The sequence below is a fragment of the Natator depressus genome, chromosome 1 (genome assembly GCF_965152275.1).
Source record: "Natator depressus isolate rNatDep1 chromosome 1, rNatDep2.hap1, whole genome shotgun sequence".
Classification (NCBI taxonomy): Eukaryota; Metazoa; Chordata; order Testudines; family Cheloniidae; genus Natator; species Natator depressus.
In genome coordinates, this window is record NC_134234.1 from 287,506,454 (window position 1) to 287,523,304 (window position 16,851).

At 43.3% G+C, this 16,851-nt stretch overlaps 1 protein-coding gene across 1 annotated transcript in view; it reads left to right on the forward strand.

The window, feature by feature from the left end:
• PPM1H (protein phosphatase, Mg2+/Mn2+ dependent 1H) overlaps window positions 1-16,851 on the forward strand; it is a 207,071-nt gene that overhangs the window by 111,534 nt on the left and 78,686 nt on the right. Inside the window, exon 3 of the mRNA XM_074942136.1 lies at window positions 9,733-10,077. Within this exon, the coding sequence (XP_074798237.1) occupies window positions 9,733-10,077 (345 nt within the window). The remainder of the gene's footprint in view (window positions 1-9,732; window positions 10,078-16,851) is intronic.

Genomic DNA, 16,851 nt, shown 5'->3' on the forward strand with positions numbered 1-16,851 from the left:
AAAAAATCACCTTGACGAGAGTCGTAAGGCTATTTGCACAGAGGCTCCAGTACTCTATTGCCAGTGTAGACACTTGATTGCTTTCTGCACTGTAATTGGCCTCTGGAGCTGTCCCATAATGCCTCAAGCAACCGCTCTGCTCATTGTTTTGAACTCGGCTACCCTGGAGACATGTGCCCTTCCCCTTTCAAAGCACCGTTTCTGACAGCCGCTGGGTGCTGTGCTGATCTGCTCCTGGACACAAAGTAAACCATTAATGTGGAATGCTTATGCTATTGAATACAGAGGCATGGGGGTGGGGGGGGGGAGGGGGGAGAGGAGAGAGAGAGAGAGAGCTGTGCTGTGCTGTGCAGAGAGCCCAGGGAGAGCGGTGGGGGCTGATGTTGGGGGTTTCCCTCTCCCCCTGCCTCAGGACTGGTTGCTTCCTGCCACTGTGTGAACTTACAAGACAGCGTGCTGACACACTCTCTATCCCCCCAAACACACTGTCTCTCTCTCTCCCCTCCATACACACGCGCACACTCCCTGTCACACACTCTTCCCTCCCCCCCCATTTCAGTTGAAAAGCAGCTGGCAATGTAGTAGGATGCCCATGGAACAATGGGATTGGGAAACCTGCATCACGTGACGCTGTGCCTGCCCCAATGCACTGCTGTCTTTGCCGCTCTAAGAGCTGCACTCTTATGGATGCACTCCAGCGTCACAAGGGGCATTGTGTGGACACACATCAGTGGTTTAAGTCCAATGTTTTAATAGAAGTGGTATAACTTGTGGCGCAGAAACTTGCCAGTGTAGACCAACCTGAAGTGTTTTGCCCAGTGTCACAAGGAAAATTTGTGGAGGAGCAAAAAACGGACCCTGGGCTTCCAAGTCCCAGGCAATGTCCTTCCCATTGGACCATCCCTCTTCCTGTACTTGCATATTCCCAGAGGCATCACAAGCTGAAAATAAATAAATACTTGCTTTAAAAGGAGCCTTTTTAAATTGTTCTTTAAAAAAACAAACAAACAAACAAAAAGAGTCTCATGATTTCCTGCCTGTCCCCTCTCAGGAAAGATTGCCAGTTAGGTAGCCATGTGTTCCACGTCTTCTCTAGCCCCAAACTAAAACACATTATTTTGTTTAATAGAATTCTTTGAAGTTATCAGTACTTCCATTACAGCAACACCTAGAGGCCCCAAATGAGATCAGGGCCCCATTATGCTGGCCACTGTTCACACACCTAGTGAGAGAGAGTCTCTGCGCTGTAGAGCTTACAGTCTAAACAGACAAGATAGACAAGTGTGGAAGGAGAAACAGGTGCAGAAAGGTGAGATGACTTGCCCAGGGTCCCACGGCATACCAGGGGCAGGCTGGGACTGGAAGCCTGGTCTCCCGAGTGTTCAGTGTCCCCTCCACTGACCCATGCTACCTGCCAAGTTAGAACAGATAAGCTTCATCATTCCAAATTCATTTCATGGTAAAATATTTTGTTTGTCAGGGATTTCTGGTGTCTGATACTTTATTATACTGCAGAGGGGGCCCGTGGTCTGCTGTGCTGCCTCAGGGGATGCAGGAGCTAATCAGTACTGGAACTCAGTGAATGATCTCTCACGTGCGTAACTTAGGGAGATAGGGTTAGAGCAGCTATGTCTGCCCCCATCCATGCCCTCCTGGTTAAGAGGAAGTTGATTTCCTTCCTTGCTCTGGTGAAGTTGAGGCTCTTGGCTGGAGCAGCCCCCAAGAGCAGGATCTTTAGGAAACTGAGCTAATTCCATGTGTTTTGTAGCCCTGCTGATGGCATGTCTGTGGATGACACTATTCCTTCCTCTTCCCGTAGTTATGGGTGACAGGGAGGAGAGGGAGAGTGTGAGCTGTAGCTGTGTCAGGAGTGCGGCCTGCTCTCTCTGGTCCTGAAGCAGAGCCCAGTGAATATGCACCCAGCTGGTGCATGAGTAGTAAAGTTAGGAATTAGGGGCATAAGCGAGCAAGTGGGAGGCCGAGGAAGTGTGTGTGTGTACGCTGACTCATTCAGGCTTCCTTCCTAATCCAGGGAAGGCCACTTGTCCAGAGAATACTACTTCTACAGAAGAAGCACTGCTGACAGAACCAGAGAGCCAACCTGGCATAGCATCCCCTCTGACCAGCAAGGGTCTTCCTTAAACGGAGAAACTGACTCAGGAGCAGAACTTCTAGCTCTGCTCCTAAATCACCTGAGGCAGCAGCTCTTCTCCTCTCTGCCCCATCCTGGCACCTTCCCACTATAACAGACAGAGGAGGAGAGCTGCCACAGCCTTCCTACAGTAACTGAAGACGAAGAGTTACCACACCAGTAAATGGCACCCAAAAAAAAAAAAAAAGTGAGAGAACTACAGTAAGCAGAAACTGCCAAACAGGGAGAGGCAAAATGCAGTCTGCTGTGGACAGCTCTGTGCAGGTCTTAATGACTTCTATCCTGCTGAGAGGTATTAATACTTCCTCTCCTTAAAGAGTGAATTAGAGCTAGTCAGAATATGTGGGGGGAGGCCCTTCTGCTGAAAAGTTTGACAAAACCCGCTAAACTTTTTGGAATATCAAAAACCAAAATATTTCAGCTGAAAAACTAAGTGTTTGTATTCAAAAATTGCGCCACCTAGTCTCATGTGAATTGTAGTTAAGGTGCCTTATGCTCTCCTCTGTGGGCTGGGCTCTTTAGCCAGACTGCATCTTCCAAGGTGCACCACTTTCTCCTCTCTCTGTGAGGGAAGGGCATCTGTGCTAGGGGTCACTGGCCATGGTACTTCATGGGAAATTATAGTTCTATGGAAAAACAGCTTTGAAAGAACTGTTTCAATCAGCACTAGTGTGAACTTTGAGTGATTCTAAGCCATGGGTGAAATTTTGGTCCCACTGAAGCCAAAGTTGCCTGAATTTCACCCCATGTTTCAAGTTAATGAGATTGGATGGGATGCTGCTTTCACAGATATCTAGAATTTAAGACCAGAAGGGACCATTAGCTCATCTAATCTGACCTCCTGTATATCACACACCATTAAATGTTGCCCAGTTACTCCTGTACTGAACCCCATAACTTTGGTTTGACTAAAAGCCTAGGTAGCATTTGGCTAAAGTATATCTTTCAGAAAGGGAGCTGGTCTTGATTTGAAGATAGCAAGAGATGGGAGAATCCATCACCTCCCTTGATAGTTCGTTTCCGTGGTCAATCACCCTGAATGATAAAAATGCATGCCTTTTATTTCTAATTTGTATGGCTTCAGCTTCCACCCTTGTATTCTTGTTATGCCTTTCTCCTCTAGATTAAAGAACCCTTTAGTATATCTCCTCACCCCGAACATACTTATACACTGTAATCAAATCACCTCTCTGTCTTCTTTTCGATAAGCTAAACAGATTGAGCTCTTCAGATGTCTCACTATATGGCATTTTCTCTAGCCCTATAATTGTTTTGGTGGCTCTTTTGGCACCTTCTCCAGTTTTTCAAAAATCCCTTTTTTAAAATGTGGACACCGGAACTGGATTCAGTATTCCAGTATGGGTTTTATCAATGCTGTACACAGAGGTAATATCACTTCTCTACTCCTACTCACTTCTCCCCTCTTTATACATAAAGGGTTGCATTAATCCTTTTTGTGACAACATTGCACTGGGCGCTTATGTTGGGTTGCATGTCCACTATTAACTACTATGTCCTTTTCAGTCACTGTTTTACAGGAGGCAGTCCCCCATTCTGTAAGTATGGCCCTCATCATGTTTTGTTAAGTCATAGTTAGAAAAAGACAATGTAGGTGAGGTAATATCTTTTATTGGACCAACTTCTTCAGGTCTGGGGAAGGTAATCAGCTAGAGAGAGGTTTACTTAATCATTTTATAATTCATGTCTTGAAAGATTCATGTCATTAGAGCAACATTAGGTTAATAATGTTAATTTCAGCAATAGAGCTCATTAGCATTTTGAATTGCAAGAATTTTCAGTGATGGGGTAAACATGTGATATTGCAAAGGGGATTTTATGCTAGGATTAGGATGTAGTAGCTCAGATTGACTGCCCTTTCTTGACATTCTGATTTGTGACACACCTCTGAGAAATTACCCGTGTATATACTTGTTCATTAGCCCATTCGTTTAAAAGCCGACCCCCCAAGATGGATAAGTAAAAATGGTAAAAACTGTGTGACCCTTTCATAAGCTGACCCTATATTTCAGGGGTTGGCAGACTTTGGCTCCTGGCCCATCAGGGTAAGCCGCTGGCGGGTCGGGACGTTTTGTTTACCTGGAGCATTCACAGGCACGGAGCCCCTCAGCTCCCAGTGGTGCCACTTCCTGAAGCTCCCATTGTCTGGGAACAGCAAACCGCGGCCACTGGGAGCTGAGGGGCTTCGTGCCTGTGAACCCTCCAGGTAAACGAAACGTCCCAATCCTCCAGCGGCTTACCCTGACGGGCCGGGAGCCAAAGTTTGCCAACCCCTGCTACATTTTAAAAGCTGGTGTCACAAGAAACTCAAAAGTTTTGCTAGAATTATTTTAATGTAATCTAACAAAAAAACCCTGTTTTTATAATAATAACTGAACAAATATGTAACAATATGTAATAACTGAACAAATATGTAACAAGTAACTTAGAACAATATGAGACTTTAAAAAGTCTTAAAATCCTTCAAAGTCTGAATCAGTCTCTGATTCACCAAACAGTTCATTAAACTCGGCTTCAGTCACAGTTGCACCTGCATTGTCATCGTAGATGTCAGCAGTGTCGTCTTCAGACTCAGATTCCTTCTCATCATCAGCCTCTGTTGCGTCATCATCAAATATGGCATCCTCTTCTGACCCGTCGAGTGCATTGCTGATACAGCATTTCCTAAATGATTTTTCTATCATTTCCGAGGGAATGGACACCCACATGTCCTTGATCCATTGGGCGACCAGATTGATTTCGGGCTTCATAAGATTCCCGCCTTTTGTCAACTTCACTATGCCTGAGCACATCCATTCAGACCACGATTTGCGTAGCCTGTCTTTTAAAGGGTTTGTTCAGGCAGACATCAAGTGGTTGTAGAACTGAAGTTAAGCCTCCAAGTATTACAGCCAAAGTAGTTTTCATATTTTTGGCCACATTTTTCACTTCATCCGTCTTGTGTGCCCTGAACATGTCCCAAATGAGCATAGCAGGTTTCTTGAAAAGTGCTCCTGGTCTCTTATTCCACACTTTTCCCAGCCATTCAATAGTCCCACTTTCATTCATCCATCCATCCCTTTTTGTGTGCATGTACAATGACACCAGCAGAAAATTTCATGTTTTTAGGTAAGGTTTTTCTTTTAAAAATAACAAGAGGGCTTTGATCCATTTGCCAAACACCATAAAACCACGTAAAATGGATTTTTTCGTGGCCAGTGGTTTTAATTAAAACTGTTTTTTCACTAACACTGGTTACCGTTCTATTGCTCGGGAGATCGAATGTCATTGGTGTTTCGTCCATATTTCCTATTTGTGACAGTTCAAATGCATATTCCTTTCGATATTTTATAATAAACCAGGGGTTGGCAACCTTTCAGAAGTGGTGTGCCGAGTCTTCATTTAGTCACTCTAATTTAAGGTTTAGCGTGCCAGTAATACATTTTAACATTTTTAGAAGGGCTCTTTCTATAAGTCTATAATATATAACTAAACTATTTTTGTATGTAAAGTAAATAAGGTTTTTAAAGTGTTTAAGAAACTTCATTTAAAATTAAATAAAAATGCAGAGGCCCCCAGACCGGTGGCCAGGACCCGGGCAGTGTGCGTGCCACTGAAAAATCAGTTCACATGCTGCCTTCAGCACCCATGCCGTAGGTTGCCCACCCCTGTAATAAACCTTTGGAAAGATTCAATTTTTTTCTTCCAGATCTCTCGGCAGCTTTTGCGCTAACTTTGTTGTCTGACGAAGACAGAGACTATGACGGTTCATGAAGCGAGTACACCAACCCGCTGATGCGACAAACATTGATGGCTTTACTGACTTGTATTTGTCATCTTTCGACATTTGTAGAGCACGCAGACAAATTCCAGTTCTAGTGACAATGTGCTCATTTTGTCGACATTCAACAACCCAATTATTGAGATCTTTCTCCAGCTCGGGAAATGAAGTGCACCTCGAACATTTTTTCTTGCTTCTTGGCATGTCTTTTAGTGTTTTATTTTTTCGCCATTTTCTTACTTGCTTCTCATTGATACAGAATTCACGAGCAGCGGCGCAATTATTGTTTGCTTCTGCATATTCAACAACTTTAAGTTTGAACGCTGCGTGATAAGCAGACCTTTTTCTTTTGATTTCACCGTTCATTTTAAATACCAGTATGAAAATAGGTATATTATTGTAGTTATAGATTTTGTAGGATTTTATACAGGAATGTCACCTGCTTTATCACTCAAATTATTATTATTCTTTGTTTATTTCAAAGCAGCCCTGTAGATTGGCATGTCTGTGAGGATAACAGGCTATTTCAATTTTATTAGAGATTCCATCAATTCTGCACATTATATTTTTATATTGGCTCGAGACTTATGAGGTCCATTGGTAGAAATGCATGAAGAGATCAAGTTACTGCTCTTTTAGTATTCCTTTCAAGCCAATCTAGTCCTCTAAACAAAGCCTTTGCAACTTTAAAAGGCTACAGTACTGACATCAATAAATGGGTCGGCAAACTTTGGCTCCCGGCCTGTCAGGATAAGCCGCTGGCGGGTTGGGACATTTTGTTTACCTGGAGCATCTGCAGGCATGGAGCCCCTCATTTTGTTTACACATGACAATGTATTAGATATTCAATTAAATGATTTCATAGAGTTTTTTTAAAATCATCAAATTTTGGTGTATACCCATTTATAAGCCGACCCCCGCTCTTTGATGCGTCACCTTTTTACCAAAAATATTCGGCTTATGAACGAGTATATACTGTATCTAAGTTTTTTGTTTTTCATATGGCCTTCTTTGCATCTTGGTGCTCCTTGACTCATTGCTCATTTTGGGTAAAAATTCATCCTGGTGTAGCAAACCAACACAAATCCTATGGGACTTAAGTTGTGTGTAGACCTTGTGCTAGCTTGTTGTGGAGGTGGATTTTTTGTCCTGTGTGACAGAATGAAGTATATCTCTATCACAACAGTGTCTGTTGCTATAATCACCTTGCCTGTGGGTGTCTGTCCATTTAAATTAAGCCCTGAGTCAGCAAAACACATACACAGGTGCTTAGGTCCTGTTGACTTCAATGAGACTTAATATTAAGCATGTGCTGAGTGGTGATTTTAGGGTGGGATTTTTCAGAAGTGCCAAAATGACTTAGGAGCACAAATTTCTCATTGCTGTATTTTTCTATCATATTCATTTTTAAAAAGAGAGAGATTTGGGAAATGTATATTACTGCCTTGTGACTTGCGGAGAAGATGCGGGATGTGGCGATATGAAGGTATGTGCCAGATCATGCCCAGCAACGTCTTTACCTTACCAAAAGAGAAAAAGAGATTGTAAACTTATAAACCAGTAATCTGATGGAAGCAGCAAAGAAGTGAGATTTGATATGTTTATCTCCACAATGAGAACTGAAAAGTTACATTTGAATGAAACAATGCAGTGGGGCAGTGTGACACACTTGAGTGATGAAACTCAAGGATGTTCTCATTATTACTGCAATGATCTTCCATTCTGACTTCAATTTAAAAAAATCTTTCACTGTTTCCAGATACCTTTGACAGCCACCATGCTGACTGATACACCAGGGACCTTTAGACCTGAAAGTGTGATCTTAAACTGAAAGCTATAACACACCTATATTCTCTGTGGATTAGCACAGAAGGGCACGCTTAACAGACACAGACCAGTGGGTTACGTACATCTTCTGATTGGAGGAAGCTCATCCCAAACATATGAGGCCCACTGCAGTACAAATCCTGCATGAGTCCCCACTTATGTGGTGGTTATCATCTTGTCCAGTGCTAGGGATTGAACCAGGGACTTCCAAAACTAGGAGCTAGATTCTCTAAGTCTCAAGCTAAAGAGGCAGGCTTTCAAAACTGAAAGCTGTAACAAACCCATATCCTGTATGGATACAGACTCAGAAGAGGACACCGAACACCCACTGACCAGTGAGATACACACTCAAAAGTGTTTCTGGGAAGTAGAGACCACATGAGTACAGCTATTCAGCAAGATAATTTGGGAAAGCCAGCAGGGGCAGAAGCAGAAGAACATACTTTTACACAAGGAAAAGAGAGATTTCAGAAAAAACACGCTTAAAAACCTCATGAGCTCCTGCTGTAGATAGAGATGAAGCCATATACGTAGGCAACTTTAACATGTTGCAGAGATAAGGGAAACCTATCCGGTGCTTTTTATTGTCATTTCAATGACCTTTCACCCTGCTTTTAGTTTAAAACTAACTGGATCACTTTGTATAGCAAGTTTCTCTTTGCCATTTTAAAACGGCAGTGGTGGGCGATTGGGTGGCTCAGAGGATTGATCATGAAATATGGCAGGGTTTGAAAAATTTATTTACCAGTGTTATCTGCGGAGGCTTCCCTGGAGAGTGAGGGGGCCTAACCCATTAATTTCTACACGTTTCAAGCTTCACTTACAAAACGAAAAAATATTAAGACCCTGAATCCAGCAATGTATTACTCTAATTTAATGCCAGTGTGGTTGCGCTACCATAAAACTGGAGTAATACTGTGATGAATCAGGCTGTAAGTTTCTAGCCCTTATGACTGAGAACTTTACAAATGTGATTAGACACAGTATTGTCGTCTTGAGTCTGCAGACAGTTATTTCCCAGGCCCATTGCTGGTAGTTATCCCCAAGTACAGTGAAGTTGTAAGTGGACTCCACATAGTTTCCCTATATCTAGTTGATAATGAAGGCTTCAAATTTATCAGGCACCTACTCTTCAAATGCCAATATGAAAGATGGAGCCTTTGGCAGGGCCCAAGGATAGGCCCCCGGTAAGAATCCCTCTTCCTTCCCCGCCTTAGCAGTTGCTCTTGGGCAGGGAATTGAACCTGGGTCTCCCACATGCTAGTCAGTAGCCTGACTCCTGGGTTGTTGGGCATAAGGTGGGGGGCACCACTACCACAGCCGCCGCGTCGTTGGTTTTATGAATCCAGCCCTTCGTTTCCTTTGCTTTTTATTTCTTAAAAGTGGTTTAAAATGCCCATAAATGAAAAAAATAAAACATTTTGTTTGACCCAAAGCAATTTTTGTTCCAATGTTTCGATTTACCAAAAATTCCAAAAATATTGGCTTCCGTTAGACCACCATGTACAGTGAATTTTTAAAATTATTTTTCTGAACTGCCAGCCAACCAAAAAGTCAGTTATTCACTCCACTCTAGTTATTACTATTAGAAAGCTCGTTGGGAACCTCACAGTGGATAAATGACCATGTCACAAAAGTATCTAGCCTCACTGCAAGTGGCCCATTTGTCATTCACAAGGGAGAGAGGGCAAAGATAGAGTGGCATATTTAACTAGCCTCCTATCCCAGAGGTGTCGTACCTCCTGGGCATGTTTGGTGTAGTATGCTGAAAACTGTAAATTTATGAGCCTTTTGGAGGAGGGGGGAAGCCAAGTGACATGACATATTTCTCCTTTCCAGAAAGAAACCTACTCTCTGTATCATGGGACAGTTAGTTGTACCTTATCTACTGTAGCTGACCTGTCAGTGGTGCTAGGGTCACTGATAACTGTGTATGTAGTGATATTCATTTTCTTTTTCTTTTTCTCGTAAACAGGAAAATGATGGCATCAGCTTGTACTACTGGTCACTGTTTGATGGTCATGCTGGATCTGGGGCAGCTGTTGTAGCATCCAAACTGCTTCATCACCATATTGTGGAGCAGCTGCAGGAGATTGTGGAGATCCTGAAGAACTCTGCAGTCCTTCCCCCAACCTGCCTAGGAGAGGAGCCAGAAAGCATGGTAGCTAACAGCAGAACTCTAACCAGGGCAGCCTCTCTGCGTGGCGGGGTTGGGGCTCCGGGCTCACCCAACACCCCTCCAACACGCTTCTTTACAGAGAAGAAGATCCAACATGAAAGCCTTGTTACTGGGGCTATTGAAAGCGCATTCAAGGAAATGGTAGGTATATTTCAGGGCTGTTGACTACTTTGTTACTCAGTTTAATGAGTAATGTGGTTGGGGGAGATGAATTTCTTTTCACTTGTTTGGTCTAGAATTAGGTGTGTATTTACTGGCTCTCAGTCCTAAAGTATCTGAGCACCTCAGAATTTTCATGTACTTATCCTTGCCATGCCTCTGTGAGTGAGGCAGTGCTATCATCCCCACTTTACAGATGGGGAGCTGTCGCACGAAGAGGCTCCTACCAAAGTTACATAGGAAAAAATAATTAAACCTAGGTCTCCTAAGTCCCAGGCGGCTACATTAACCACTGGACCATTCTTCCGGTCACATTGTTGTCTAACTTGCTGACGTGGCTTTTAGAAGCTGTTTTTAAAAAAAGGGAGGTGTATTATGTAGAAAGCTACGTTGCTCCACAATAGTAGATATCAGCTTTCAATGGTGAGATAAATTATTTACACTAGTCTGGATATTTCATAATAGAAAATGGTGAAATTTTACCCTGGTGCAGTGGGATGGCTTCTGGCCCTGTATAGGAGGTGTGGAAGAAAGAGCTGCATGGAGGAGGCATCTATACCCCTCATGCCACAGGCAGGGTTTCTGCACCAGCCTTGCATGGGCTGATGTAGGAGGCCATGTTGTGGCAGGTTGCAGGTGGACCAGGGAAAGAGCCCCAGTACCCACCCATCTGGCGGAGCAGTGGCGGCTGTTCTAGCTCATAGGCTAGAATAGGGGCTGCACAGTAGCTCTGTACCCTGGCCTATTGTTTCAGGGGTGGGTCTCACCCCTCCACTCATTTGTGCTTTACTCACATGGATACTTGGGGTGAAATTCTGGCTATGCACAACGTGCATGAAAATCAAGGTGGGCCATTTCCAGCACAAATACAGGTTTTCTCACCCCCCCATCCCCATACACACACAAAATCAAGGTGATTTTCATGCACGTTGTAAGGAGAGAGTGGTCACTTTGGATAGGCTATTACCAGCAGGAGAGTGAGTTTGTGGGTGTGGCTTTTGGAGGGGGGTGAGGGGGTGAGAGAACCTGGATTTCTGCAGGAAATGGCCCACCTTGATTATCATACACATTGTGAAGAGAGTGGTCACTTTGGATGGGCTATTACCAGCAAGAGAGTGAGTTTGTCTGTGGGGGGGGCGGAGGGTGAGAAAACCTGGATTTGTGCTGGAAATGGCCCATCTTGATGATCACTTTAGATAAGCGATTACCAGCAGGAGAGTGGGGTGGGAGGAGGTATTGTTTCATGGTGTCTGTGTATATAATAATGTCTTCTGCAATTTCCACAGTATGCATCCGATGAAGTGAGCTGTAGCTCACGAAAGCTCATGCTCAAATAAATTGGTTAGTCTCTAAGGTGCCACAAGTACTCCTTTTCATTGTACCCAATGTTTAACAAAAACCAGCATTCCTAAAGTAGGCAGGCATGCGTCTCGGTTTTCTTTCCTGCAACACACAGCACTTCACAGGAACCGTTTGAACCTGGATAAAGTGTTGGGTAGGTACATATAACCCTCTCTGCACATTCCTTCAGGTACTGCCTAACAGAAGGCCTTCAACTCCTCTCTTCCCCTGGAGTGTTGTGTGCCATTACGCCTTTCTGCCCAGCCTCCTTTCAATGCTAATTAGGTCTTCCCTTTCTTGCCTGAAGTGTCAGACTCAATGTAACTCCCTTTTAGTCATAACTCAATTAATAATTCCAGTGTCTGTCAAATATTTCTTCTGGAGAGTGCTCACTCTAATAGACCCACACACAGTAAACCACACGGCACTCTATCTTCCATGGAAGGCTGTTACCTTACTTAGATATTTAAACTACTAACCACTCTCCTGTCTGTTTTTTTTTTCTAGACTACAATGTTTGGTTGTGTTGTAGCTTGTGTTAATTTATTTCCATGTTGTAACCTGGGATCACAAATGTTTATTCCAGGCCACACTCAGTTGAGTGTCCATTGTTAGCATTTACAATTACATTTGTTAACTTGAGTTAATGGAAAATCTGTTACAATACAATACAACCCAAAGCAGTAGTCTGGACAAACCCTGAGTGGTTTATAGGCCACATCCTGGGGAGCTGGAAGGGTATTTCCAAGTGTTCTTCTATATTAAGCTACTCAGATAATTTCATCAAACTCAGCTCGCTGAACTGAACAAAAGGGGGCTTATCTGAATTTCATCTGTTGGGGGTGTATGCATAGCTTTGTGCATCACAGGTGAGCCATCTACCTCTTTCTTTTTTTGTTTTGAAGAGAGACTAAAGGAAAGAGCTTCCACTCCACACTCAGCCTTATGTAGAAAAAGTGCCACACAGAGTACACTCCCATCTGAAAGGTATATCCTCACACCCAGTTATCCTGCTCTCAGGTTATGACTTAATTTATATCTTTTTGTTTTTGTTGTATTGGGGTGAAACTTAGTTTGTGATACAGTTAAGTGATACAAAACTGTCTTACTTCTAAAATAACAGATGGGCTGAAGAGGTGGTGTTCAAATCCAGAACCAGGTTTGGATTCAACTTGAGATTCAAAATCAGGACTAAGATGTGTATTCAGTGTAGATGAAATCTAGTAAACTGTTCTTGTAAAATTTTCAGATCAAAATGGTGGAGATCTTGAGAGATGAGAATGTCCTCATATTTCTGCCATTTTGAATGGTGGAAACACTTGAAAGAATCCATTGTTTAAATAACTGACAAAACAAGAAGAGGGTTGACTTAGTGATGTAAGCATTATATTTCAGAATATCGGGCTTTTTTAGCATCACTCCTGGAGCCACAAGTTCAAATCCCAAGAGAGTTACCTCAGCCCTTCATCAAACCTATTAGTTTTACTTAGAGGCTGCTGGTTCTCTTTGGAGATAGGCTGCTCTCTATTGTTGTGTGCACTCTTCAGTAAAGAGCTTTGAATTCGGACCTTGCTGCTGTTGCCTGTCTCTCTCCGGTCAGACAACGAACCATGCCGTTGGGGGTTCGAGTCCTCGACACTTCTAATGTAGATGAAATAAATTCCTGTTTCTTTTGAGGTAAACAGACTGAGAAGCCTGGGACCTGTATTGAAACAGGACATTACTTTCTGGATGGTTTGTACAGAGCGACTTGCATCTGCTTGATAACATAAAAAGCAAATAAATTGGTTAGTCTCTAAGGTGCCACAAGTACTCCTTTTCTTTTTGCGAATACAGACTAACACGGCTGTTACTCTGAAACTTGTCATAAAAAGCAAATGAATCCATATGTGATGGTTACAACCATGTATAATTGGGTCAAAATCAAACTTATTTACAAGCCCTACTTCTCTGAGTCTTACTAATGGATCTCAAGTTGGGGGGGAGAATAGGTATCGCTACTCTGTTTTAAACTTCTACTCAGGATCGAGTTGTTGCACAAAGAGAAAAGATTGCTTGTTCTTTTGAAGGCCATGATTAGCATTGCTTGGCCTTCCCTTTTTTGGAACGTGAGGCACATTGGGTAGTCCATGGCAATGAATTAACAAATACACTTTCAGCAGTCTTATACTTATATCTTATAGTTAGTTAGGGATTGGTCCTGCTTTGAGCAGGGGGTTGGACTAGATGACCTCCTTAGGTCCCTTCCAACCCTGATATTCTATGATTCTATACTGTGATCAATCTACACTACAACTCTGACAGTATTAGCTCATGGTTGTCTGGCTTGGGTAAGTGAGTATGTATTCTAACAGTTTTTTCTGTAGCACTGTGGTTCGGACAATGCAACCTAAACTGTAAACAGCATCCCTATGATGATTCTTAAAACACTTTTGTCCCATCTATACTACAAACAAAAATCAATTTTTTTATTTTTTAAGTTTTTAAGTTTTGATTACAAAAATAGATGGTTATCCCAGGCTCTGGAGGTTTAAACACTTTAAATTGCAAACCACTCACACAAGAGAAGCATCAGCTGCCTAATATGTCAAAGTGAAAATGCAGGTGTACCCAACCCTAGAAAGATCCTTGTCCACCCCTCTCTGCAGCCCTCCCCAAACCCTGAACAAATAAATGGGCTTTGCCGTGTTTCCTGGAGATTAACAGATTAACAGAACTGTTTTGGAGCAAAATGGCAATGAGGTCTAGAGCTGAGGAGCCCTAATGGAAAGTGTCTGCCAGAAGGCCCCCTCCCTCTTTTTTAAGCAGAGATAACTTCAGCTTGAGATTCTAATTTCAACAGTAACATTATCTCATGAGGACAGAGGCAGTTTAGGACTGCCTTTCATGTAAGCAGTCCTAAACCATTTCTGATCATGACTAAAACCAACATGAAACTCCAGCTGGAAACCAATTGTCAGGCAGGCTAGTTCATGAAGCACTCATTACGTGTGCTTCTAGAATAATGCTCCACTTAACAAGTAGACAGTGGCCCACTGCACCAGTGTTAGTTTCCAATGGGATTTTAGGTACAGCCTCATGGACCATGCAGATGTTAAAGTGGCAAAACATGGAAAATGGTCCATATCCAAGAGACGAGGTCACAACCTTGTGGAATTAAACAGCTTTCTTGCAGAGTGCTGTAATTGTAATCCTCTAAAAGCAAACAGTGATCTAACACCATGCGGAAGTTGTGAAGTCGGGCAGTAAAAAGCTGATGGATACCTCGTTGAAAGATGCCAGCACAGTCTCTGACATGTTCTGGTGATACTTTCCCTAATCTAGCACCACCTCCATATTGTCTGGACTGAACCTTAGCCAGCTTGCCCACATTAGTGTTCCAACTTCAGCCAGGAACTGGGTCAGGCTTATATGGTGTTAAAAGTGTACTGAAGGCACTGCGACACATGCTGCATCATCATAGATATGTTGAATAAGAGGGGTGAAAAAACTGAACCCTGCTGTACCTCAAATGAGCCCTTTGGGTAGAGCACCAGTTACCCTCTGTGGCCACTCCAAGGGAAAAGAACAGTCATCTAAGAGAAGCTCCATCTATTTCACACTAGGTGGCACAAGCAAGCCAAGCAACATATCCTGGTTGATGGCATCAATGGCAGCTGATCAGCATTATATGAGCTTCGATAGCTGATCTTCATCCACTGTCAGGAAGGGGTCATCTAGTGTAACCAATACAGTGTGTGCCAAACCCAGTCTCTATTTGGCTTGACAAGGATCAAGGATAACTGAGATGCTGTGAGTGTTGTCTCACCAGAACCTTCTCAGCAATCTGTCTGAAGAATGGAAGGTGGAACAGTGGCCAGAAAAACTTATGCTGTCAACCTCAAGTGACAGCTGGTTGATCGGGGCTGCAGAATGCTTTCTTAAAAGCAGTTGGCTGCCGGCTCTCTGTAAGGGCAGTGGTGGCAATCTTTTACCACAGATGTTTCCCCACTGCCCTTCACCAGCCAGGAAGAACATAGATCCAATTCTTAGACTGGAGCATAAAGTTCTCCCGACACCTGAGCATCTCAGGAAGTGGCACTGGGTGAAATTCAGGCAGAGAAGACTTGAGATTTACCCACTATAATATTGTTTGGCTTGCTGTGAGGTGGTTGCAAAAATTCACTGAAAGATTCACCTTGTCACCATTGGAAATGAAAGAGTTATTGAGATATGCTGGACTTTACAAAAAATAGACAAGCCATTTACAATACACGCTTTGCTTCTCTACAAAGAAAAAGGACACTAAACTTTCTAAACTACTACATGCCACAAGGGGCCACAACAGTGGTTCCCTTAACCCACTCAGCAATATTGTTAATCTATCCAGCTATACTCTTAGGACAGATTCTTCTTCTGGGCTATCTCGGAGCCTCTCCTTCTGCCCCTCCACCCCCACGAACATGATACAGTTCTGTCGTGACCGAGAATCCTATTTTCGACGTCTCCGACTCAAGGAATATTTCCAACACACCTCTGAACAACATACTAACCCACAGAGACCTTCCTGCCAACACTACAAAAAGAAGGATTCTGGGTGGACTCCTCCTGAAGGTCGAAACAGACTGGACTTCTACATAGAGTGCTTCTGCTGACGTGCACGTGCTGAAATTGTGGAAAAGCAGCATCACTTGTCCCATAACCTCAGCCGTGCAGAACACAATGCCATCCACAGCCTCAGAAACAATTGACATCATAATCAAAAAGGCTGACAAAGGAGGTGCTGTCGTTGAAAGATGACCAAGAGGCTGCTATGCAGCTCTCCAACACCACTTTCTACAAGCCATTACCCTGTGATCCCACTGAGGGTTACCAAAAGAAACTACACCATTTGCTCAAGAAACTCCCTGAAAAAGCACAAGAACAAATCCGCGCACACACACCTGGAACCCTGACCAGGGGTATTCTATCTGCTGCCAAAGATCCATAAACCTGGAAATCCTGGATGCCCCATCATTTCAGGCATTGGCACCCTGACAGCAGGATTGTCTAGCTATGTAGACTCCCTCCTCAGGCCCTATGCTACCAGCACTCCCAGCTATCTTTTGAGACACCACTGACTTCCTGAGGAAACTACAATCCATCGGTGATCTTCCTGATAACACCCTCCTAGCCACTATGGATGTAGAAACCCTCTACACCAACATTCCACACAAAGATGGACTACAAGCCATCAGGAACAGTATCCCCGATAATGTCACGGCAAACCTGGTGGCTGAACTTTGTGACTTTGTCCTCACCCGTAACTATTTCACATTTGGGGAGAATGTATACCTTCAAATCAGCGGCACTACCATAGGTACCCGCATGGCCCCACAGTATGCCAACATTTTTATGGCTGACTTAGAACAATGCTTCCTCAGCTCTTGTCCCCTA